Source organism: Callionymus lyra, chromosome 4 (assembly GCF_982586985.1).
Source record: "Callionymus lyra chromosome 4, fCalLyr1.hap1.1, whole genome shotgun sequence".
Lineage (NCBI taxonomy): Eukaryota > Metazoa > Chordata > Actinopteri > Syngnathiformes > Callionymidae > Callionymus > Callionymus lyra.
The window spans coordinates 31844588-31871505 of NC_141821.1; the positions used below are offsets into that span (position 1 = coordinate 31844588).

Below are 26918 nucleotides of genomic sequence, written 5' to 3' on the forward strand. Positions count from 1 at the left end.
ACAACGAGAATGGAGGAAAAACTTCAGATGCTATTGTGTAAGTTCTTTATGTACGGGCAACCATTTATTTATTTGCTACTTTTCAGTCTCTAAAAGCCTAAATTTATCAGTAAATAAGAGTTATTGTGTAATTAAAATGAATGTAAAACATTTTATTTATTATTTTAAATGACTAATCTTGGTATAAGCGGTCTGGGCTATAGATAACCTTCTATGCCAAAGAAAAAGATCAATCTAGAGGTAGATGACTGAGATTTTGTGTTAGAGTCTGAGGTTTTCATTTTTTGAAGATGATGCTCGGTATGAATTATCTGGTTAACCTTATTGTCGTCTATCTTCAGTGTTGTTGAGCTACTCAACTGGTGAAGGTAAGTCTCCAATCATCCTTTTATTTATTTATGCTCTATACGTCTTCAGCATGCCCCAGGTATAGACTTGAATAACCAGTAAAGTAACATGGACATTCTTCCTAATAAGGCCTTGGAATTTGGTGCCCAATAGTATTGTAGTTAAAGTGTTATTAGAAATGTCAATCAGGAGTAACGGTTAAGGAGTTATTAAAAAACGTCATTTGTATAAGAATATAAATATTTTAAAATGTTTACATTTGAAAACAAGTTATTGTGGCAAAAGAATGTATCCGTATATTTCCTTATTCATTGATATGAATTTGGCGACTATCGTTTTAATTTTAATTAAAAACATTTTTTAAATACTTGTCGTGAGGTCATGGGCAAGTGACATGATTTTGGTGCGCATCAGTGTAGAGGTAAAGAAGTTGTCAAAGTATTGTTTAATTATTTCATGATAATATTTCTTACAAATGTATAAGAGCAAATGGTATGAATACAATGTATTACGTAAGAGATTGAGGGCGTCTTTGTACGTGTAGATGAGACATATTTCTGTAATTTTTCACTCTTATTGAATGATGGTCACTGAATGTTTTGCCAAACTTCTACCGTCCAATAAAGTAACTAAGAGACGCATAAGGGGGACTCAAAAATCTCTTGACTTTTTTTCATCAGGATCATTTCTTGACGTCCAGCCAGACAGCTCCCAGATGCTAATAGAAGACTTCTTCTCCATAAAGTGTAATGGGAACCACCTCACAGGAAGCTTCTCTCCGATTACCAGGTACCATGTTCAGTGACACTGATGTACTGCCCTAGCTTGGTGTTGGTTTGAAACAGTTTTTTTCTGAAAATTAGAGCAAAAGTCTTGAGCTTTTCTGAAAACAAGAGCAAAAGTCTCAAGCTTTTCTGAAAACTAGAGCAAAAGTCTTGAGCTTTTCTGAAAATTAGAGCAAAAGTCTTGAGCTTTTCTGAAAACAAGAGCAAAAGTCTCAAGATTTTCTGAAAACTAGAGCAAAAGTCTCAAGCTTTTCTGAAAAAAAGAGCAAAAGTCTTGAGCTTTTCTGAAAACTAGCGCAAAAGTATTGAGCTTTTCTGAAAACTAGAGCAAAAATGTTTGATCTTTTGAACATTCGAGTGCCAAAGTCACATCTCACATCTCCTTTTGTTAAGCCATCGCACAGCTTCTTACAGAAGACATAAGATACTTATGGTCTAAAACTATGGTTTTGATGAGATAGAAAGAAGATCCCAGGTTTGCATCTAACAACACAATAACGACTCTTATATTCAGATAGTTTTTATGGGCCCAATTTAATTATCATTTTCAATTTTTATTATTTATATTCCGTATGTTTTGGGTGTGCAGTCCAAGTTCGCCACTAGATGGGAGTATAACCCCGTCTCAATGGATGTTGATGAGGAACACGAAGGGTGAAACTCGAAGTCCCTGTGGAAAGACTTGGGGGAGGATCGGAGGTTCCTCTTGCTTAGTCAGTCTCGCGATGCCCTCTGACAGTGGCGTGTATTGGTGCGAGTCAAGTGAAGGCGTCACCAGTGACACCGTCAACATCACCATCTCCAGTAAGAAACATTACATTTGCACTGTTCTGTATTATTCTACAACAAGACTAAACGGTCAGTTCACACAGTATTTAAATAGTACTAATTCTCTACTCACTTTCATGTCGACTGAGAGTTGGGATTATTCTCAGAGTAATCTGATCCTTTTTTAGAGTTATAAACAAAAAGCTAAATTAATTTGAAAGTAGTGCCTGGAGCTCAGTTTTCGTCTTCATCTTCCTCAAAAATGACACTTGAAAACATCCAAATGCCTCCATGGTTCTCATATGTAATGTCTGTCTTGAATTGAATCCTCGACATTAGGAAGTGTTCCGAAACAACTTAAAGAAGTTAAACTTGTTTGTCTTGATGCTAGACCATCAGTGTAAATCTTGAGCACGTGACAGTTGAAGCAGACCTGAAGTCTCCAATACAAACAAACTTAATATACAGACTTAATACAAATGTATTTAATTAATTTCACAACATTTCCTCATGTCGAGGCTTCAATAAAAGATGGAGGTATTTGGTTGTTTTTAAGTGTCATTTTTGGTGAATACAAGGAAGACAAAAACTGAGCTCCAGTCACTACTTTAAAATGAATTTACATTTTTGCCTAACTATAAAAAGAACCGATTACTATGAAAATAATCACAACCCTTAGTCGACATGAGGGTGAGCAGTGTCACCATTTCACTACACAAGAAGTTTTAACATTGTGTGCAGCACATCTCATCTATATTACCTAACGTCGCTAAAGTTCCAATACTCCAATTTCTGTCAACAAGCTTTTTCTCCTCTGGGTCAGAGTTTGTGATCCTGCAGAGCCAAGTTCATCCGGTGGTGGAAGGAGAGACGGTTACCCTGCGCTGCAGAGAATTTTCTGCTGGGTCAAAGGAATCATTGAGCCTCTTTAAAAACGATAAGTACATCAGAACAGATCAGGAAGGTCAGTTTCACATCCGCAATGTATCCAAGTCTGATGAAGGCATGTACCACTGCACCACCAAAGGAAGAAAGGCATCTCTTTCCAGCTGGCTGTCTGTCAGAAGTAACTACCTTACTATTTAATAATACTGTGGCAACGCTGTCATGACCATTTTCTATTTGCAGGTCAAGTCAAACCTCCCCTCTCAACCCCACCACCCATTACCCCACCACCCATTACCCCACCATCAACTAACCCTTCAGTTCTGCCGCCATCTCTCTTCAGACTACTGCTCCAGCTGGTGGTGGTCTGTCCTTTCATTATATCAACTATCCTGATGGGGATGATATGTCGAAGAAGTCTAAAAGGTAGGATTCATTAGTCACTTAACATTTGTTTTGGAGGACAGAGGAAAGAGGTGGTTGACTTTAATCACAAACCTAAATAAAACGAATTACTCGATAATCAATAAATCAGACTATCATAAACTATACATATTTATACATGACATTTAATATCTGAGACTAAACCAGAGTCACCACTTGGTGTCCATACGGTTTAAAGAGTGTACACACCCCTGAACACATTTTGGTCAAGAAAGAGTCATAAACATGGACAGAGATACCAAATTAAATTGAAAACCTAGTTAAATAAGGAGGAGCTAAAGTTAAAAGTATATTCTCTTGATCAACAAAGCTAATGTGGGACCGGCAACTACTTTTAACTAAGAGCAGCGTAAAAGTGTAATGAGAATCTGGGGCCTCATGTACTAAGGGGTCGTACGTACAAAAAACACACGGACATACTTTTCCGCATCAAAGTTCATATGTATAAATAAGGAAAAGAGCGTTAAAAAGTTCAGACTTCCCGACAAGTTTGAAGGTGACGTTGGCCCTTATTTACTGCTCAGATGCTACACTAGTCAGGTTGAGATGTTCACATCAGAGTAACATTAACGATTAATATTGATTTACATGAGTGGATATTAAATCAGTCACACACTTATAAATATGTATCTGTAATATAATAATAATATATGTATTTATTAAGACAACATTGATCGTATTACACAACGATTGATTTATACTGAATATTTTAATCCGCTATTTCATGCTATTCAGAAAAAATGTAAAGGAATTATGAGCTTGTTTTTATAATAAAACGAACAAAATGATCAGCGTCTGATCGCTTCAGGTCTTTCTCTACGAGAGTCACAGACGTTCTTTTGAAACAACATCAGATCAAAGTGAAGCTGCAGAAAGAAAGCAGCTAAAGTTTCCCTCATGTAATCATATGTAATAAATAATGTAATGTGCTCGGAGCGATCTCATTGAAAAACACACTTGTATAAATACACCGTCACATGCTTTGTTCATTTGTCATTTGTAAACAAAACATTTTTATTTTATAAATGTAATAAGATTTTGCTGCGCCACACATTCATATGAAGCTCAGACGATCAGACCATCTTCACAACATCATCATTAATACTCAACACTTTAAGTTACTGACTTACACTTTTATTCTTGTTGAACTAAATAAAGTAAATAAATTATTTGCGGTAATAATTGTGTATGTAAAATATAAACATTTACACCGCAGCACGTCTGCACAAATTTCAATTTAAGTATGTGATCCATGTCATAAATGTTTAAATGAACGAATATAAACCGTTAATCCAGTTAAAATTAATGTTTTCATTAGTTTTCATCTGATGCGGAGAGAAAAATCAAAGACTCTGGTTCATTTGAATATGATATAAATATGTAAATGAGGGCGTGGAAAGGGACGAACAAGGCTGCGATGAATTCTAAGTTGATTGGTATGTACAAAGGAAAAGTGGTTTTATTTGTGTGTATGTGCAGATTCATACATCTGAATATTTTTCTGGATTTCAATGTCCGACCGTGTTTAGTAGTTCAACAAACTCGGAAGGAAAAAGAGACAATTATTTTTTTAAAAAAAGCAAAGTGAAAATGTATTAAATTTCAGGTCTATTCAACTCACCAGATAATGAAACCCTCAAGAGGACCACACAGATGCCCCCTTTTGAATTACCACTATAAAGTGTACAAAAGTAGGTTGCATTATCTTTCAATGTGACTCTTCTCAACAGTAAAGATGCATCACCGTCCTTCACATCCCTTCTCACCAGGCTCACTCTGCCCTTGTAAGATGGATTTTGCAACTCAGGATCCTCGCGTCCATATCGATATTTAAATACGTATTCTTGTTGGAGATCCAACCGTTTCCATGTTAATTCTGAAACTCTTTTTCTCAATGATTCCTGACATGGCAGAACAATGTTCCTTCCATATTGGACTGAAACAATTTTGGCTGGGAAAAAGAAAAGAAAATGAATGAATTAATAATCTAAAAGGTTAAAGAAATATATTTGTTTTCTTGAATCACAACTGTAGATATGAAAAAAACTTGCAACCTGAGATTATCGGAAAACAGTTAGAAAACTCACCTGATGGAGTAACCCTCAATTCGACCTCACAGATGTTCATTGTTTGACCGTTGCTGTTGCTGACTGTACAAATGTAGGTTCCATTGTCCGTCCACGTGGCAGTGCTCAATAACAAAGAGGCGTCTCCATCCTCCATGTCGCTGCTCACCAGCCTCACTCTGCCCCTATATGATGGATTTTGGTCTTCAGTTTTCTCTGGCCGATACTGGTACACAAGTACCTCACTCGGCATCAGATCTGTCTTTTTCCATGTAAGAGTCGAATCCTTTTTGTTGAACGATCCCTGACATTGCAGGACAATGTCCTCTCCGTACCGGACTTTTGCTTTGACTGAGCAGGAGAAAAACGCAAAGTACCAAAATTGTTAACGGATCCAGACCAGCCATACAAGAAAACATCTACTAAACCAGTTTGTTTGTGCTGCTCACAGCAGTAATGGTTGATCGAGAAGAGAAACACACTGAACAATACAACATGAATTAACATCATAATAAATGGTCACAAGTATCAATGAAATTACATTTTTTGTGCCTGGCGTGACACAGGTCGAAAAGGAAACATGGGACCCCCCTTCCCAAGGGCTCACCACCTGTGAGAGGGGTTTCGTGCGTTGTGCGCCAGGCGTAGTTGTAGTTTGAACATTGGCTTTGGAGTCATGTGTTGGACAGTCGGGGGAAGAGAGGGACTTGTGGCCTTTTATAGTATATAGTTTCAACTGCGTATTGTTCTTGATTGTTAAAGCGCTTTGTGAACCTGGTCTAGAAAGGCGCTCTAGAAATAACTATTACTTACTAACTTTCTTACTTCCCTGTCCTACCCTTTACAACCTGTTTTTTCCAGTATAATGCACAATAAGGGACCCTGGCCACTTGACTGTTCAGAGTTGTTTGAATAATAGATTATTTGTAAGGATACTGGCCGTTGGGTTGTTGTACAACACATCATTCCTTGTATCTAAGAATGTTGATTTCCTCGGGCAGACAACAGTCTTTTGGGTAGATCCCTAGTAAAACGGTTAAAACTGAGTCCTTTTCCGTCGCTCCAACACGACGTCACCTCAGGTCTTAATACTTTGCTTTATGGAGAAAAGAGGTCAATGCAGAGTGTAACGGGTCGTTTATTCGCCGCTTCAAGTCAAACAAAGATACAAACTTTTACGATCGATCGGACACGCTCTTTGCCGGCAGCTCTACAGGTCAATAGCTCCGGGAAAGACGGTCCCGAACAATAATAACGTTGCTATATTTAAGGCAAATTTGCGGGCTTCGGTGGAAGTTCCTGTCTCCTTGCCCCCCCTCACAGATGTGTCCCTGCTTCGTTCTTTGTTTCACGCCCCCAGGTGTGAAACGGGCAGACGGACAGATGTTAAAGTAATCTCTGTCATGACTCTAATCCTGTTCCAAGCTTTTCTTGAAACAGTGTATCAGTCTGGAGTGAAATGTTGATTGTGAATGTGTATTCAAACGTTTAAGCTTTTAGATGAAGCGAGTAATTTATACTTTATATTTTGATTATCTTTTAGCATTAATTTAAGTATGGCGTATACGTATAGTGTATAATAATTTTAATCTAACACTAGAATGAATAGTTTTGCATTGTGAGGTAAATTTAGTCGTACAATTCTTGAGAGGATCTGTCCCACATTCCAAAAAGCAATGAAATAAAGTACCAAGTCCTTCCAAACATTTGATACATGTTCATCTTCTGTTCATGTTCAGTCATTTATGTTCCCTTTCGTCTCACTTCCTGGTTTTATTGTGAAGTCCTGATCCTTGTCTTGTTAACTTCCTCTTGTGATCCTGATCAGATTGCCCTGATTCTGTGTCTTTGTCTCACCTGATCCCTGTTCCTCTAGATTGTTGTATGTTTAAAAGCCTTCTTTGTCGGTGAGTCTCTGTGGTGACTTCAAACTTGTGTAGTACGTGACTTGCTCAAGTATAGAATTTGTTTTGTACCTTTTTGTCAGTACCTTTTGCCTTCTCTTTTTTGTTGTTTAAGTAACAATCCAGTGACAATCCAGGGGTCTGTGATGTAAGGGCTTTAGGGTATGTTGTGTACCACTCTTCCTCTCCACTTTAAGGTTCCTGCCTCTATCAGTGGAGAACTCCTCATCATATAATACTTAAGTTGAATAATACAATAAACCTTACCTGAGATCTTCCAAAGTATTAAGTGAGGGTTCCAAGTGAATCAATTTGTATTTTAAGGATATGGCATGTTTCAGTTGTAAGTATTTAAAGAAGTACTTTTTATTTAATTAGATTTTCTGGTCATTTCTTTAAACTTAAGTAGTATGCCATTCTTGTACAAGTCCCCCACCTATCCAAAACACTCCTCTGCCATTATTTTTAAACCACCATCATTGGATGTGCTTTTAAAGTTCAGATTTCCCCATAAGGATGTAAAATCTTTAATATCTTACTGTGCTTTATACCAGATGTCAATTGTGTTTCTTGGCTAAAGATTTTGTTTTGTTTTGTCAGTTTCTTTTGTCAGCTCAGGAATGTTTGGCACTGACGCCTGCTCACTGAGCAACCCTTATGGAAGTGACTTATTTGCAAAGTAAAACATGTCTTTTAAATTGGCAGCCCATAATACCGTTTTTGTATCATTGTAATATAATTGTTGTCCACCTCATTCATGAGGTAGTTATAGTAATCTGAATCTCAGTCTATTTTTTATTATTCCAAATAAAAATGCAAAAAAATATTTTGGTTGCACTAAAAAATACTGTATATTCCATAAAAGCAGAGGATTGGAAAAGATATAGAACTGGGATTATATTCATTTTTTTTTAACATTTATACGGACGATTATAGATAAAGACGATGTCATCCAGAGGCTGTTGCTCCTAAGCTTTGGAATGATCTACCTCTAAGAAATATCTCAAGACATTTTTATTAGTGCAGGTTTTTCCTTGATTTTCTGAGACTCTTGTGGTTGTCTCTGTGATGTCTTGCCCTTTTAAGTATTTATTTTATTGGGTATTATTTTGGTTGTTCAGGTGCTTTGTGACCCTGGTCTTGAAAAGCGCTCTATAAATACTAATTACTTACTTACATACTTGACCCCAATATATATAAATCCATCTTAAGCATCTATCTATAATGAATAGAGTTATTATACTTGGGTTTGACCTTTCTTAATGAATCAAGAATAATATAGATGATTTTGTATCCTTAATGTCATCATCAGAAAATGAAACAAGATTATTTGTAAGAATACTGGCCTTGGGGTTGATTCACAAGATATAACCAATGGAGAGTCAACATATTATTCAAAGCTAGTTTCAATTGAATCAGAAGATGCTAAATAAAGACTTACCTGTGTGTTTCGCTAAGGCCTGAATCCCCGAGATGAGGAAGAGACTAGAGACCAGAATAAAGCTCGCAATCATGACTTCAATCTTGGATCCTGTAAGTCCACAGTGAACTCAAACTGTTCCATCTGACGAAGTCTAAGTAGCTTGTTGTTGATGATCCTCAGTCAAATAAATGCTTCAGCATCTGACATTCTGTCATGTTCACCTGCGTCACTTTGACCAAACCTGCCCAACTAGTTTAGTCTGAAAATAAACTCAATACGATGACAAGAGATTTGCAGACAGTGATCTGGAGAAATAAAACAATACATTTGAAATTGAGACCAGAATGTCAGTGCTGATGTTGAGCTGATCATATGATCATTTCTAACTCCTTTTGCTTTATATTTTTAATGATTTTTTCCTGGATTTGATTCTTTAACAATGTGGAAGAATGTGTTGTTTCACTCTTTGTCACAGTTGAGAATTTGAAGCTCAAGCAGCCGGATCTTCTCTGCATCTGAGGTTTAACTTTCTGATTTGATTTTCTTTAACGCCTGATATAAAGCAACCAAGGAAAATTAAGTTACTTAGAACAACTTCAGAATTCTAGTTTTGGTTTATTCCAGACCTTACTTCAATGTCTTTTCTCACATCTTTATTGAAGGCATTTGAGACATCAGTTGTGTTTTTTTTAACCTGTTACATGTTCTAATTTACTGTCTCCTCACAACTAAACTATTACTTGCCATCAATCATCAAGGTACTTTAACTTTTGACTGCTTCTGATAAAGGTCATTAAAACTGTAAAACATTTCGTTTGTGGTCACTTTTGGACTACAAGCTGTGTCCACCCGCCTTTAACCGCATAGAGAGGGTGAATCTGACCCGCTTAATAAAACCAAGTAAAAATGTCAGTAGAAGAGCTATTAAAGAAAATCTAATTCAAATAAATCTAAATGAAATAAATACTACCATTGTAGAGAACAGGAGAATTAAGTGTGGATTGTTGAATATCCGATCCCTGTCCTCAAAAGCTGCACTAATTAATGAACCTATATCAGATAAAACCATTGACTTATTCTGCTTAACCAAAACCTGGCTGTCTATAGATGATTACGTATCTTTAAATGAATCAACACCACCCAGCCACACTAACTTTAATGCCCCTCGACGCTCTGGTCGAGGAGGTGGAGTCGCAGCCATCATCAACTCATGTCTGTCAACCTTTACTAGACCACAATGTGATTTCAACTCTTTTGAAAGTATTATACTTAGCATATCTAATACAACCTTGAGATCAGGTCAGTCACTTCTCTTTGTTGGAGTCTATCGTCCCCCTGGACCTTATTCTGAATTCTTGTCTGAGTTCCCTGAGTTCTTGACCAGCCTGGTGCTTAAATCAGATAAAGTGATTATTGTTGGTGACTTTAACATCCATGTTGATATGGTCCATGATAGCTTAGCTAACAGGTTTAACTCTATCCTGGAGTCATTTGGTTTCTCTCAGTATGTACATGAACCGACTCACTGCTTTAAGCACACATTAGATCTTGTCCTAGCGTACGGACTTGAAATCAAAAATGTTATTGTCTCTCCTCAGAATTCAGTTCTTTCTGACCATCAATTAATAACCTTTGATTTCATTTTAAAAGACCCAAGTCTACAGAGCAGGAGCACTCTCAAAAGATGTCTGTCTGAAAGTGCCGTTACCAAGTTTATGGAAACAATTCCCTCAGTGCTCAGTAAAATGCCTAGCCTCAGTGTGTCAAGAAACTCTACCCATAGTCACCTTGACATTGATAACTTTGTGGGCAGTTTTACAGACTCGTTGCATAATACGCTTGACTTAATCGCACCACTAACTCAAAAGACTGTTAACAGAAGTAGTCTTGCTCCCTGGTATACTCAGGAAACACGTAAATTAAAACAGGTTTCTAGACGACTAGAGAAGAAATCGCGTTCATCAAAACATAATGAATTCTACCAGGACTGGCAGGATAAGTTAAAAATATACAAGGCATTTCTTCGGAAAGCCAGAGCCAGCTACTACTCATCACTTATAGAAGCAAATAAGAATAACCCCAAGTTCTTATTCAGCACTGTAGCCAGGCTGACACAGAGCCATCAGTCCATTGAGCAGTCCATCCCTTCTCATCTTAGTAGCAGTGACTTCATGAACTTTTTTAATGAAAAAATTGTAACTATTAGAGGAAAGATTCAAGACCTCCTAGATTCTTCTAATACAACCAGTGCAGCCTCACCGGACACAGACACTATGACTGATACATATTTTGACTCCTTTCTACCAGTGAGTCCTCGACAGCTGTCCCAGGTTGTTTCCTCCTCAAAGTCCACAACTTTTTTTCTCGATCCTATTCCCACATGGCTACTTAAAGAACTGTTCCCCTTACTTAGCACTTTCATACTGAACATTATTAACTTGTAAATGACATCAGGCTATGTGCCTCAGATTTTTAAAGTTGCAGTAATTAAACCTCTGCTTAAAAAACCCACTCTTGATCCAGAGGTCCTCACTAACTATAGGCCTATCTCTAATCTTGTCTTCATTTGAAAACTTCTGGAGAAAGTGGTAACAAGTCAGCTCTGTGATTATCTCCAGGACAATGATCAATTTGAGGTGTTTCAGTCTGGTTTTAGGGAACACCACAGCACAGAGACCGCCCTGGTAAAAGTAAGTAACGACCTACTGATGGCCTCTGATCAGGGCCATGTTTCAGTTCTTGTTCTTCTAGATCTCAGTGCTGCATTTGACACTGTCGACCACCAAATCCTTCTACAGAGGCTAGAAAACCATATAGGCATTTGTGGAACTGCTCTTAACTGGTTTAAATCTTACCTGACGGATAGAACGCACTATGTACATGTCAACCACCTCTCATCGACACACACTAAGGTCAGCTATGGTGTCCCACAAGGTTCTGTTCTTGGTCCAATACTATTCACAATCTATATGCTCCCACTAGGGGACTTGATTAGAAGACACTCTATAAACTTTCACTGTTATGCTGATGACACCCAACTTTACTTGTCCATGAAGCCAGATGAAAGAAATCAGCTAACACAATTACAGTCCTGTATCACAGATATCAAGTCCTGGATGACCAAAAACTTCCTCCTACTGAACTCGGAAAAGACCGAGGTTTTACTAGTTGGTCCGCAACATCTCAGACAATCATTAACTAATGATCTAGCTTTACAAAATGGACTTGCTCCTGCTACTAGCACCACTGTAAATAATCTGGGTGTATGCTTTGACGAGGACTTATCATTTAACTCACACATAAAACAAATCTCACGGACTGCTTACTTCCACCTTCGTAACATTTAAAAAATCAGGCACTTCCTTCCTTTAGATGCTGCTGAGAAGCTCATCCATGCTTTTGTAACCTCCAGGCTGGACTATTGTAACTCTCTTCTCTCAGGATGTTCTAAAAAGTCTCTCAGAACTCTTCAGCTCATTCAGAACTCTGCAGCTTGTGTCCTGACTAAGACTAAGAGGTGCGAACACATTTCCCCTGTACTGTCTTCCCTACATTTGCTTCCTGTAGAATTTAGAATACAATTTAAAATCCTTCTCCTAACCTATAAAGCCTTACATGGTCTAGCACCAACATACATTAAAGATTTAATCCAAACTTACCAACCCTCAAGGACCTTACGATCCTTAAACTCTGATCTATTAGTTATACCACAAATCTCTAAATGTACATTCGGAGCCAAGGCCTTCAGTTTTCAAGCCTCTCTGCTGTGGAACAAACTACCGGCTTCAGTCCGGAGGGCAGACACCCTCTCTATGTTTAAAAACAATCTTAAAACCTTACTTTTCGATAAAGCCTATAACTAACTTAACTGTTTATCTTTAGCTGCTATAACTAACAAAACTGTTTATCTTAGCTGCTATAGGCTGAGAATGCTGGAGGAGTTTTAGTTTTAGACACCGAGCTCTGTATATCCTTCTTTTCTGCATTACATTCATCACCTGTGCAGTTTAAACCCACACCTTTTTATTTCTCTCCCGGAGCCCCAGGGATCCACCTCCAGAGCTGCTGCTGATCCAGGATCTTCACCACGTCATCAGATCCCGAGTTCTCTCCAGCACCTGGACTCTCCTACACTCTCCTCTTTTCTTTTTTTTTCTCACTATAATTTCCCTCACTCCTCTCCTTATCCATCTGTCTACCCCCCCATCCTTCCTCCCAGCCGGTCAAAGCGGCAGGCCGTCAACAATGAGTCTGGTTCCGCTCGAGGTTTCTGCCTTCAAAAGGGAAGTTTTTCCTCGCCATAGCTCACTGTACAGCTCACTGTACAGTGTTTTGTTTCTTGCTCTTTGTTGAATTGCTGGGATCTATTTTTCCTTAATCAACTATAGTCTTATTTCAACTGTATAGTGTCTTGAGATAACTTTGTTATGATAAGACACTTTAAATAAAATTGAATTGAATTGAATTGAATAAAAAACAATTCCAAAGGTGAGACGAAGACACGGGTGACACCCTCCTCCAAGTCAGGGTGATCATCGAGGGAGAACAAGAGGAAGTAAACAAGACAAGGATAAGGACTTCAAAATAAGAACAGGAAGTCAGACGAAAGGGAATATAAATGACAGTGCCCTCCCCTCATTGCTGACTACCAGGCGGCCAGAAAAATAAAAATAAAAACAAGAACAATATACTAAGAATAACAATTCTGCTACAACCCCATACAAGAAACCAGAAAACAAACAGCTAGAACCAAGTTAAAGTCTCTTAGACTTAATAAAGTCCTCAATCAAAGAAGGGTCCAATATGTCCCGAGCAAAGACCCAAGAGCGTTCCTCAGGACTGTACCCCTGTCATTCCACAAGGTACTGAAAGCCGCGCCCTCTACGACGTGCGTCCAAGATTGTACGGACTGTATAACAGTCTCGCACACTTCAAAACATCTTCAAATGTTAAGTTTTAAAAAAGTATATTTAGCACTGAAATGTATCATAATAATATTTAGTGAGCTTTCACTGCATATTAAGTCTGGTGTTTATGAGAAGTAATTTTGTGAGGCACCAACATGCTTCCTGGTCCATTTAAACACACTGGGTCTCATGCATGTGTATGTAAAAGGTGAACAGCTTGGATTCTGTCATTTATCCATATTTTAGTAGTTCTCACGTTGTGTTAGATGCTCTGAAAATCAACACCTGGTCCTGCACATGTAAGTAAGTAAGTAAGAGTAATACTCAAGAATGCACTAAAATAATGTCACTGATGGGAATAACACATGTGTGGTTTATTTAGATAAAGGGACAGAAAGAACGATAATCCTTGTTTGTTTCATTTAACACCATCTGTTCTATTTTTCCTGTTTCTCGGATAATAAATCACTTACGCTTGGGTATCAAGCTGCGACTGAGACAGCTCCCACTTCAGCGTGAAAGTGGGACATTCTAAAGAGAAAGTTCTGTATTTAACTCTCTTCATTATGTGTAAAATTGTTGTGCCTTTAGCCAAATCTGAAGTAAATTAATTTTATGAGTTGACAGCCTTTGTGTTGCTGAAGATGAATGACCTCCATGGCTTCTATAAACACATATGCAGTGGTCAAGGTTGTTCACCTTGACCCAGAGACAACACTAGGGATACCACAAACACATTTGTTTTCAGGCCTTCAGGTCACCTTGATCAAGAGATAACAAGGGTTAAATCAGATTCCAAACCCGACGGTAACTTTTGGAAATTAACATTTTAATTGAATTGAACTTTGTTGTGAACAATATGCAGATGATTTTGAAAAAAAGTAATTTGAACATTAAAAACAAAACAACACATTCAGTTAAATTAATTTATAAACAGGTTTAAAATCCAGATTATGTTCATGTGCATTATTATATAAATCCACTCAATATATTACAAATTCTTTATAGATGATGCTTTTTTAAACATAAGAATATAAGCTAATAATAGGTTAATGAACTAAATATGTAAACAACATTCAGGTATATTTCCTGACAGAGAGGTTTCCTTTAGTAACGCGATGCTCTCGGTAGCAGGTGATATTTTGGACTCATTACTATAAAAATGTTGCCCTTGAGTAATGACAGCGATGTTCCAAGTGTAAATCTCTTTTATTCTTGTCACAACACTGAAGGACAGACACAAAATAATAGAAACAATTGTTTTAAGCAGATCGCTGGAGTAGCCTACGATGCTGCGTCTTTCTAAACAGTGCGATCTTGCTCTCTGTCGTGACGTCATCAGCGTTCTCGCTGCTTGCAAACTCATAGATATCCAACTAAACACCGTTTGACAAAGTAGAGACACGATGTTTCTTCAATTCAACTAAAATGAGAGTCATGCAGAATAAACCAAAATATGTAAATTAAATAAAAGTTTACACGTGTGTATGCACAATCGTCACCGCTTCACTACACTCGCTACATTAGCTGTCATGTTGTGAACCAAAACGTATTATAAAACATATGTTATCATCAAATGGTTTGTTCTATGTTTTAAATGTCACAACAACTTCAGGTTAATTACTGTTTTAACTTGAGTCATTAAGTTTTATACTTAACTAAGTAATAAGTAATATGAAGGGGAAAAAGCAAAACAAAACACTATTCAAAGATAAATAGTAACCTATATTGGAAAAAAAAGTCTTCCACAGTTCCATACAGTACAGCTCCACATGAAATTATAAGAATAATAGCAACACCGATCAAGACAGAATACATAATAGTAACATAATAATTTGCAGATGATACAACAGTCAGGTAAACTATAAAGACATCATTCTGGTAGCATTTACAATAATAGATTCCTACATCCGCTGATGTGACTCTTGTCAACAGTAAAGATGCATCACCGTCCTCCATATCCCTGCTCACCAGGCTCACTCTGCCCTTGTAAGATGGATGTTGGTCTTTGGTCGTCTCTTGATCATCCACATAAATAAATACATTCTTTGAATCATATTTTATTCGTTTCCATGTTAAATCTGAAACCTTCCTTTTGAGTGGATCCCGACATGGCAGAACAACATCCTCTCCATAGTTGACTGAAAGAACTTTCAAAGCTACGCAGCAGTAAAGACAGAAAAAGAACAATTAAAAACATTCATGAAATAGAAACAGTTTTTACCTTTTTTAGACCTTTCTAAAGCAGAGTGTGGAGATAAACTTTGAAGCTTAGCTTTTAGTGCAGATTTCACTTCAGATTAAATAATGTTTCCTGTTATATATCTTCTATGTAAAGCACTTTTGTTAATGTAATTTTGTATACACCTCCGGGGCTCTGTTAAAAAAGTATTTTAAAATGTATAATTAAAAACAAACATAGGGCTTCGGCTTTTTTTTTTAACCCATTTCATTTAGATCACTTGACATTACAGCCTTTAAAAATGAGAAACTCACCAATTTGAACCTGCAGTTCAACTTCATAGATGTCCAGTAATGCATCATTATTGTAGCGTTTACAAATGTATATTCCTTTATCCGTCCATGTGGCTCTCCTCAACAATAAAGATGCATCATTGTCATCCACAGCACTGTTAACCAGACTCACTCTGCCCCTGTAAGATGGATGTTGAAGTTCAGTATTCTCTCGGCCGTCCTTATGAGTAAATACATATTCAGGATCCAGATCATTTCCATGTTTCCATATAAAAGATGTGACTTTAGTTGGATCTCGACGTGGCAGAATAATGTCTTCTCCATAAAAGACCAAGAGCTTTGTGGAGTCTGAGCAAGAAAAAAAAGAAAAAGAAAAAATACGAATAAATCACAAATCACTGGAATAACTCAAACTGATCAAAGGCTTTTCACGTCATTCATCCTGAATTTGAATGTTTTTATCCCAGTCAGAACCTGTTTGTCAAAATGTTGAGTTTGAAACTAACTTCTAACATTAACATTCTGAAATTAATAATCATTTTTAATATTTAGTGTTATTAAAATGTGACAGACTGAATACATGCGTCACCATTTGAATCTACAGCAGTCTGATCTTGGAGAGTCGAAATATTGTTCAACACTAGTTTCAATCGAATCAGAAGATGCGAAAGACTTACATGTTATATGTTACTGAAGGAGTATCTTTTATATGTAGCTGTACTTTATACCAAATGTCAATTGTGTTTCTTAGGAAATCATTTTTTTGTACATTTTGTAAAACAAATCAGTTAATTGCACTAAAATATATTCCATAAGAGCAGAGGATTGGAAAAGATAAAATAACTCTGGGAATATTTAATTTTTATAACATTTATATGGACAATTATAAAGACAATGTCATCAAGTGATTAAGTGATTTATTCCCAAATTGGATCAGAGGATCGTAATTTGAAGGGATAGTTGATTTATTTGAAGGGTCATCTTGACCCCAAGATATATAAATCCATCTTCAGCATCTATCTATAATAAATTGAGTTATTATACTTGGGTTCGACCTTTCTTAATGAATAAAGAATAATATAGATTATGTTGTATCCTTAATGTTATAATCAGAAAATTGTTCAATAAATCATATAATTTAACAACCTTGGGATGCATAGGTTAGTGAGAAAAATAATGCCATCATCGGCATACAACGACATTTTATGTTCCTGACCACCAAGTTGTATTTCATTTAAATCTATTTGCATTCTAATTGCTATTGCCAATGACTCTATTGAAAGTATAAATAACATGGTTGATCGGGGACATCCCTGGTCAGTTGATCGCTCAAGTTATTGGAATGAAACAAGATTATTTGTAAGAATACTAGCCATGGGGTTGATTTACAAGATTTTAACCAATTTAAGAATATTATTTTCAAATCCGTACCTAAGCAGAATACCTCAAAAGTTAAGATCATTCTATTCTATCAAAAGCTTCTACTATATTTCGTGTTGCAAAACAGAGAGTACATACATGTATCACAAGTCTGCAGCAGCACTACTCTTGGAGAGTCAACATATTGTTCAAAGCTAGTTTCAATTGAATCAGAAGATGCTAAATAAAGACTTGTGTTCTTGTGTGTTGCGCTCAGGCCTGAATCCCCGAGATGAGGAAGAGACTAGAGACCAGAATAAAGCTCGCAATCATGACTTCAATGTTGGATCCTGTAAGTCCACAGTGAACTCAAACTCTTCTGTCTGACGAAGTCTAAGTAGTTTGTTGTTGATGATCCTCAGTCAAATAAATGCTTCAGCATCTGACATTCTGTCATGTTCACCTGCGTCACTTTGACCAAACCTGCCCAACTAGTTTAGTCTGAATATAAACTCGATCCGACGACACCAGAATACAAGTGAATCAAGTGAAGAGATGTGCAGACAGTGATCTGGAGAAATAAAACAATACATTTTAAATTGAGACCAGAATGTCAGTGCTGATGTTGAGCTGATCATATGATCATTTCTAACTCCTTTCGCTTTATATTTTTAATAATTTTTTCTTGGATTTGATTCTTTAACAATGTGGAAGAACCTGTTGTTTCACTCTTAGTCACAGTTGATAATTTGAAGCTCAAGCAGCCAGATCTTCAGTGCATCTGAGGTTTTTCCTTTCTGATTTGATTTTCTTTAACGCCTGTTATAAAGTAACCAAGTAAAATGAAGTTACTTAGAACAACTGTTCATTGAGTGTTTACACATAAACATATTTATTTGTTTATTATTATTATATTAGAAAGATTAGTTTATTTTGTTGAAAACGGAGTTACTAAATATAAATACTTCGCCATCATTACTGGAGAATATTTCTGGTCCTTTTTAGAGTAAACATCGTGAACTGGTGAGTCACCTCCAGGGCTCTGTTAAAGTATTTTTAAATGTATAATTAAAAACAAACATAGGGCTTTGGCTTCTTTTTAAAAACGCATTTCATTTAGATCACTTGACATTACAGCCTTTACCAACTTAAAATCTTGTTGTGTTGATCTGATCAAATTTGAGCACGTCTGAACAGAAAAATGAGAAACTCACCAATTTTAAACTTTAGTTCAACTTCATAGATGTCCAGTAATGCATCATTATTGTAGCGTGTACAAATGTATACTCCTTCATCCATCCATGTGGCTCTCCTCAACAATAAAGATGCATCATTGTCATCCACAGCACTGTTAACCAGACTCACTCTGCCCCTGTAAGATGGATGTTGAAGTTCAGTATTCTCTCGGCCGTCCTTATGAGTAAATACATATTCAGGATCCGGATCATTTCCATGTTTCCATATAAAAGATGTGACTTTAGTTGGATCTCGACGTGGCAGAATAATGTCTTCTCCATAAAAGACCAAGAGCTTTGTGGAGTCTGAGCAAGAAAAAAAAGAAAAATAAAAAATACGAATAAATCACAAATCACTGGAATAACTCAAACTGTTCAAAGGCTTTTCATGTCATTCTTCCTGAATTTGAATGTTTTTATCCCAGTCAGAACCTGTTATTCAAAATGTTGAGTTTGAAACTAACTTCTAACATTAACATTCTGAAATTAATAATCATTTTTAATAGTTAGTGTTATTAAAATGTGACAGACTGAATACATGCGTCACCATTTGAATCTACAGCAGTCTGATCTTGGAGAGTCGAAATATTGTTCAACACTAGTTTCAATCGAATCAGAAGATGCGAAAGACTTACATGTTATATGTTACTGAAGGAGTATCTTTTATATGTAGCTGTACTTTATACCAGATGTCAATTGTGTTTCTTAGGAAATCATTTTTTTGTACATTTTGTAAAACAAATCAGTTAATTGCACTAAAATATATTCCATAAGAGCAGAGGATTGGAAAAGATAAATAACTCTGGGAATATTTAATTTTTATAACATTTATATGGACAATTATAAAGACAATGTCATCAAGTGTTCAAGTGATTTATTCCCAAATTGGATCAGAGGATCGTAATTTGAAGGGATAGTTGATTTATTTGAAGGGGTCATCTTGACCCCAAGATATATAAATCCATCTTCAGCATCTATCTATAATAAATTGAGGTATAACACTTGGGTTTGACCTTTCTTAATGAATCAAGAATAATATAGATTATGTTGTGTCCTTAATGTTATAATCAGAAAATTGTTCAACAAATCATATAATTTAACAACCTTGGGATGCATAGGTTAGTGAGAAAAATAATGCCATCATCGGCATACAATGACATTTTATGTTCCTGACCACCAAGTTGTATTTCATTTAAATCTATTTGCATTCTAATTGCTATTGCCAATGACTCTATTGAAAGTATAAATAACATGGTTGATCGGGGACATCCCTGGTCAGTTGATCGCTCAAGTTATTGGAATGAAACAAGATTATTTTTAAGAATACTGACCATGGGGTTGATTTACAAGATTTTAACCAATTTAAGAATATTATTTTCAAATCCGTACCTAAGCAGAATACCTCAAAAGTTAAGATCATTCTATTCTATCAAAAGCTTCTACTATATTTCGTGTTGCAAAACAGAGAGTACATACATGTATCACAAGTCTGCAGCAGCACTACTCTTGGAGAGTCAACATATTGTTCAAAGCTAGTTTCAATTGAATCAGAAGATGCTAAATAAAGACTTGTGTTCTTGTGTGTTGCGCTCAGGCCTGAATCCCCGAGATGAGGAAGAGACTAGAGACCAGAATAAAGCTCGCAATCATGACTTCAATGTTGGATCCTGTAAGTCCACAGTGAAGTCAAACTCTTCTGTCTGACGAAGTCTAAGTAGTTTGTTGTTGATGATCCTCAGTCAAATAAATGCTTCAACATCTGACATTCTGTCATGTTCACCTGCGTCACTTTGACCAAACCTGCCCAACTAGTTTAGTCTGAATATAAACTCGATCCGGCAACACCAGAATACAAGTGAATCAAGTGAAGAGATGTGCAGACAGTGATCTGGAGAAATAAAACAATACATTTTAAATTGAGACCAGAATGTCAGTGCTGATGTTGAGCTGATCATATGATCATTTCTAACTCCTTTCGCTTTATATTTTTAATAATTTTTTCTTGGATTTGATTCTTTAACAATGTGGAAGAACCTGTTGTTTCACTCTTAGTCACAGTTGATAATTTGAAGCTCAAGCAGCCAGATCTTCAGTGCATCTGAGGTTTTACTTTCTGATTTGACTTTCTTTAACGCCTGATATAAAGTAACCAAGTAAAATGAAGTTACTTAGAACAACTGTTCATTGAGTGTTTACACATAAACATATTTATTTGTTTATTATTATTATATTAGAAAGATTAGTTTATTTTGTTGAAAACTGAGTTACTAAATATAAATACTTCGCCATCATTACTGGAGAATATTTCTGGTCCTTTTTAGAGTAAACATCGTGAACTGGTGAGTCACCTCCAGGGCTCTGTTAAAAAAGTATTTAAAAATGTATAATTAAAAACAACCATAGGGCTTCGGCTTCTTTTTAAAAACGCATTTCATTTAGATCACTTGACATTACAGCCTTTACCAACTTAAAATCTTGTTGTGATGATCTGATCAAATTTGAGCACATGTCTGAACAGAAAAATGAGAAACTCACCAATTTTAAACTTTAGTTCAACTTCATAGATGTCCAGTAATGCATCATTATTGTAGCGTGTACAAATGTATATTCCTTCATCCATCCATGTGGCTCTCCTCAACAATAAAGATGCATCATTGTCATCCACAGCACTGTTAACCAGACTCACTCTGCCCCTGTAAGATGGATGTTGAAGTTCAGTATTCTCTCGGCCGTCCTTATGAGTAAATACATATTCAGGATCCAGATCATTTCCATGTTTCCATATAAAAGATGTGACTTTAGTTGTATCTCGACGTGGCAGAATAATGTCTTCTCCATAAAGGACCAAGAGCTTTGTGGAGTCTGAGCAAGAAAAAAAAGAAAAGATAAAATACGAATAAATCACAAATCACTGGAATAACTCAAACTGATCAAAGGCTTTTCATGTCATTCATCCTGAATTTGAATGTTTTTATCCCAGTCAGAACCTGTTTGTCAAAATGTTGAGTTTGAAACTAACTTCTAACATTAACATTCTGAAATTAATAATCATTTTTAATATTTAGTGTTATTAAAATGTGACAGACTGAATACATGCGTCACCATTTGAATCTACAGCAGAGCTGATCTTGGAGAGTCGAAATATTGTTCAACACTAGTTTCAATCGAATCAGAAGATGCGAAAGACTTACATGTTATATGTTACTGAAGGAGTATCTTTTATATGTAGCTGTACTTTATACCAGATGTCAATTGTGTTTCTTAGGAAATAATTGTTTGTACATTTTGTAAAACAAATCAGTTAATTGCACTAAAATATATTCCATAAGAGCAGAGGATTGGAAAAGATAAAATAACTCTGGGAATATTTAATTTTTATAACATTTATATGGACAATTATAAAGACAATGTCATCAAGTGATTTATTCACAAATTGGATCAGAGGATCTTAATTTGAAGGGATAGTTGATTCATTTGAAGGGTCATCTTGACCCCAAGATATATAAATCCATCTTCAGCATCTATCTATAATAAATTGAGTTATTATACTTGGGTTTGACCTTTCTTAATGAATCAAGAATAATATAGATTATGTTGTATCCTTAATGTTATAATCAGAAAATTGTTCAACAAATCATATAATTTAACAACCTTGGGATGCATAGGTTAGTGAGAAAAATAATGCCATCATCGGCATACAACGACATTTTATGTTCCTGACCACCAAGTTGTATTTCATTTAAATCTATTTGCATTCTAATTGCTATTGCCAATGACTCTATTGAAAGTATAAATAACATGGTTGATCGGGGACATCCCTGGCGAGTTGATCGCTCAAGTTATTGGAATGAAACAAGATTATTTGTAAGAATACTGGCCATGGGGTTGATTTACAAGATTTTAACCAATTTAAGAATATTATTTTCAAATCCGTACCTAAGCAGAATACCTCAAAAGTTAAGATCATTCTATTCTATCAAAAGCTTCTACTATATTTCGTGTTGCAAAACAGAGAGTACATACATGTATCACAAGTCTGCAGCAGCACTACTCTTGGAGAGTCAACATATTGTTCAAAGCTAGTTTCAATTGAATCAGAAGATGCTAAATAAAGACTTGTGTTCTTGTGTGTTGCGCTCAGGCCTGAATCCCCGAGATGAGGAAGAGACTAGAGACCAGAATAAAGCTCGCAATCATGACTTCAATGTTGGATCCTGTAAGTCCACAGTGAACTCAAACTCTTCTGTCTGACGAAGTCTAAGTAGTTTGTTGTTGATGATCCTCAGTCAAATAAATGCTTCAGCATCTGACATTCTGTCATGTTCACCTGCGTCACTTTGACCAAACCTGCCCAACTAGTTTAGTCTGAATATAAACTCGATCCGGCGACACCAGAATACAAGTGAATCAAGTGAAGAGATGTGCAGACAGTGATCTGGAGAAATAAAACAATACATTTTAAATTGAGACCAGAATGTCAGTGCTGATGTTGAGCTGATCATATGATCATTTCTAACTCCTTTCGCTTTATATTTTTAATAATTTTTTCTTGGATTTGATTCTTTAACAATGTGGAAGAACCTGTTGTTTCACTCTTAGTCACAGTTGATAATTTGAAGCTCAAGCAGCCAGATCTTCAGTGCATCTGAGGTTTTACTTTCTGATTTGACTTTCTTTAACGCCTGATATAAAGTAACCAAGTAAAATGAAGTTACTTAGAACAACTGTTCATTGAGTGTTTACACATAAACATATTTATTTGTTTATTATTATTATATTAGAAAGATTAGTTTATTTTGTTGAAAACGGAGTTACTAAATATAAATACTTCGCCATCATTACTGGAGAATATTTCTGGTCCTTTTTAGAGTAAACATCGTGAACTGGTGAGTCACCTCCAGGGCTCTGTTAAAGTATTTTTAAATGTATGATTAAAAACAAACATAGGGCTTTGGCTTCTTTCTAAAAACGCATTTCATTTAGATCACTTGACATTACAGCCTTTACCAACTTAAAATCTTGTTGTGTTGATCTGATCAAATTTGAGCACATGTCTGAACAGAAAAATGAGAAACTCACCAATTTTAAACTTTAGTTCAACTTCATAGATGTCCAGTAATGCATCATTATAGTAGCGTGTACAAATGTATACTCCTTCATCCATCCATGTGGCTCTCCTCAACAATAAAGATGCATCATTGTCATCCACATCACTGTTAACCAGACTCACTCTGCCCCTGTAAGATGGATGTTGAAGTTCAGTATTCTCTCGGCCGTCCTTATGAGTAAATACATTTTCAGGATCCAGATCATTTCCATGTTTCCATATAAAAGATGTGGCTTCAGTTGTATCTGGACATGGCAGAATAATGTCTTCTCCATAAAAGACCAAGAGCTTTGTGGAGTCTGAGCAAGAAAAAAAAGAAAAAGAAAAAATACAAATAAATCACAAATCACTGGAATAACTCAAACTGATCAAAGGCTTTTCACGTCATTCATCCTGAATTTGAATGTTTTTATCCCAGTCAGAACCTGTTAGTCAAAATGTTGAGTTTGAAACTAACTTCTAACATTAACATTCTGAAATTAATAATCATTTTTAATAGTTAGTGTTATTAAAATGTGACAGACTGAATACATGCGTCACCATTTGAATCTACAGCAGTCTGATCTTGGAGAGTCGAAATATTGTTCAACACTAGTTTCAATCGAATCAGAAGATGCGAAAGACTTACATGTTATATGTTACTGAAGGAGTATCTTTTATATGTAGCTGTACTTTATACCAGATGTCAATTGTGTTTCTTGGGATTTTTTTGTTGTTGTACATTTTGCAAAACAAATCAGTTAATTGCACTAAAATATATTCCATAAGAGCAGAGGATTGGAAAAGATAAATAACTCTGGGAATATTTAATTTTTATAACATTTATATGGACAATTATAAAGACAATGTCATCAAGTGTTCAAGTGATTTATTACCAAATTGGATCAGAGGATCGTAATTTGAAGGGATAGTTGATTTATTTGAAGGGTCATCTTGACCCCAAGATATATAAATCCATCTTCAGCATCTATCTATAATAAATTGAGGTATAACACTTGGGTTTGACCTTTCTTAATGAATCAAGAATAATATAGATTATGTTGTATCCTTAATGTTATAATCAGAAAATTGTTCAATAAATCATATAATTTAACAACCTTGGGATGCATAGGTTAGTGAGAAAAATAATGCCATCATCGGCATATAATGACATTTTATGTTCCTGACCACCAAGTTGTATTTCATTTAAATTGATTTGCATTCTAATTGCTATTGCCAATGACTCTATTGAAAGTATAAATAACATGGTTGATCGGGGACATCCCTGGTCAGTTGATCGCTCAAGTTATTGGAATGAAACAAGATTATTTTTAAGAATACTGGCCATGGGGTTGATTTACAAGATTTTAACCAATTTAAGAATATTATTTTCAAATCCGTACCTAAGCAGAATACCTCAAAAGTTAAGATCATTCTATTCTATCAAAAGCTTCTACTATATTTCGTGTTGCAAAACAGAGAGTAAATACATGTATCACAAGTCTACAGCAGCACTACTCTTGGAGAGTCAACATATTGTTCAAAGCTAGTTTCAATTGAATCAGAAGATGCTAAATAAAGACTTACGTGTTCTTGTGTGTTTCGCTAAGGCCTGAATCCCCGAGATGAGGAAGAGACTAGAGACCAGAAAAAAGTTCGCAATCATGACTTCAATCTTGGATCCTGTAAGTCCACAGTGAAGTCAAACTCTTCTGTCTGACGAAGTCTAAGTAGCTTGTTGTTGATGATCCTCAGTCAAATAAATGCTTCAGCATCTGACATTCTGTCATGTTCACCTGAGTCACTTTGACCAAACCTGCCCAACTAGTTTAGTCTGAATATAAACTCGATCCGGCGACACCAGAATACAAGTGAATCAAGTGAAGAGATGTGCAGACAGTGATCTGGAGAAATAAAACAATACATTTTAAATTGAGACCAGAATGTCAGTGCTGATGTTGAGCTGATCATATGATCATTTCTAACTCCTTTCGCTTTATATTTTTAATAATTTTTTCTTGGATTTGATTATTTTACAATGTGGAAGAAACTGTTATTTCACTCTTAGTCACAGTTAAGAATTTGAAGCTCAAGCAGCCAGATCTTCAGTGCATCTGAGGTTTTACTTTCTGATTTGATTTTCTTTAACACCTGATATAAACTAACCAAGTAAAATGAAGTTATTTAGAACAACTTCAGAATTCTAGTTTTGGTTCATTCTAGACCTTACTTCAATGTCTTTTCTCACATCTTTATTTGAGACATCAGTTGTGTTTTTTTTAACCTGTTACATGTTCTACTTTACTGTCTCCTCACAACTATACTATTACTTGCCATCAATCATCAAGGTACTTTAGCTTTTGACGGCTTCTGATAAAGGTCATTAAAAATGTACAACGTTTTGTTTGTGGTCTCTTTTAGACTACAAACTGTGTTGATAAAAAACAACTCCAAATCCTATCACATGCAGTTACCTTTGTATCTTCGTAATTTTTTATTATTAATAATTATTTCCAAAATAATGACATTTTCCTCTGTGTGAATGAAGCCGTTATTTTCAGGACTCCAGGCAGGAAACCCAAATGCAGAGGCAGGAAACCGGAATGAAGAGTAAACTTATTAGCAAAAATGTGCTAACAAAAGGCACAAAACAATGGCCAGTACTGAAGACTTGACTCAAGCAAAAACACATACCAAAATGTTTGACGTCACAACAGAGGCTAACAGACAAGGGAGGGGTTTTAAACACACAATAATTAAGGTGGAGACGAAGACAGAAGGAGTGGCCAGTGAAGGAAACAGCTCAAATGCATTTATCTCAGTTTATAGCATGTGTTAGTGTAGTTCCCTAAAAGACTATTTGTACGAATACTGGCCTTGGGGTTGATTCACAAGATATAACCAATGTAGAGTTAACATATTGTTTAAAGCTAGTTTCAATTGAATCAGAAGATGCTAAATAAAGACTTATGCATTCTTGTGTGTTGCGCTAAGGCCTGAATCCCCGAGATGAGGAAGAGACTAGAGACCAGAATAAAGCTCGCAATCATGACTTCAATCTTATATCCTGAAAGTCCACAGTGAACTCAAACTCTTCTGTCTGACAAAGTCTAAAGTAAAGTGTAAATCTCTTTTTATTCTTGTCACAACACTGAAGGACAGAGATAAAATAATAGATACAATTGTTTTAAGCAGATCGCTAGAGTAGCCTAAAACATATGTTATCATCAAAT

The 26918-nt window shown here is 35.9% G+C and overlaps 2 protein-coding genes across 5 annotated transcripts; one reads left to right on the forward strand and one right to left on the reverse strand.

Annotated features, from left to right (window-relative positions):
• The first annotated feature begins 3 nt into the window (after nt 1–3).
• LOC148082581 (low affinity immunoglobulin gamma Fc region receptor III-like) lies at nt 4–14533 on the forward strand. The gene is made up of 7 exons (XM_087789812.1): nt 4–37; nt 342–368; nt 1029–1137; nt 1723–1937; nt 2725–2967; nt 3030–3212; nt 12664–14533. The coding sequence occupies exons 1-7, from the start codon at nt 10–12 to the stop codon at nt 12693–12695; spliced, it is 837 nt and encodes a 278-aa protein (XP_087645938.1). The 5' UTR covers nt 4–9; the 3' UTR covers nt 12696–14533.
• LOC148082582 (V-set and immunoglobulin domain-containing protein 8-like) lies at nt 4299–25475 on the reverse strand. 4 transcript variants are annotated; one of them, XM_087789808.1, is made up of 7 exons: nt 25273–25475; nt 23679–24005; nt 21135–21461; nt 18579–18905; nt 16027–16353; nt 5318–5647; nt 4299–5181 (listed from the first exon to the last, which is right to left on the reverse strand). In XM_087789808.1, the coding sequence occupies exons 1-7, from the start codon at nt 25349–25351 to the stop codon at nt 4826–4828; spliced, it is 2073 nt and encodes a 690-aa protein (XP_087645934.1). In that variant the 5' UTR covers nt 25352–25475; the 3' UTR covers nt 4299–4825. The 4 variants fall into 4 exon arrangements, with proteins under 4 accessions (XP_087645934.1, XP_087645936.1, XP_087645937.1 ...); XM_087789809.1 differs by lacking the exons at nt 4299–5181; nt 5318–5647 and adding an exon at nt 14660–15689; XM_087789810.1 differs by lacking the exons at nt 16027–16353; nt 18579–18905; nt 21135–21461.
• Nucleotides 25476–26918: the final 1443 nt, after the last annotated feature.

Excerpts from the sequence above, each read along its gene's own strand:
- LOC148082581 (XM_087789812.1), top strand. The coding sequence starts at position 10 with ATGGAGGAAAAACTTCAGATGCTATTGT. Across the intron at positions 1,138-1,722 it reads AGCTTCTCTCCGATTACCAG|TCCAAGTTCGCCACTAGATG; the intron begins GTACCATGTTCA and ends TTGGGTGTGCAG. Across the intron at positions 3,213-12,663 it reads ATGTCGAAGAAGTCTAAAAG|CCCCAGGGATCCACCTCCAG; the intron begins GTAGGATTCATT and ends TCTCTCCCGGAG.
- LOC148082582 (XM_087789808.1), bottom strand. The coding sequence starts at position 25,351 with ATGATTGCGAACTTTTTTCTGGTCTCTAGTCTCTTCCTCATCTCGGGG. Across the intron at positions 21,462-23,678 it reads TGAACTAAAGTTTAAAATTG|ACTCCACAAAGCTCTTGGTC; the intron begins GTGAGTTTCTCA and ends TTTCTTGCTCAG. Across the intron at positions 16,354-18,578 it reads TGAACTAAAGTTTAAAATTG|ACTCCACAAAGCTCTTGGTC; the intron begins GTGAGTTTCTCA and ends TTTCTTGCTCAG.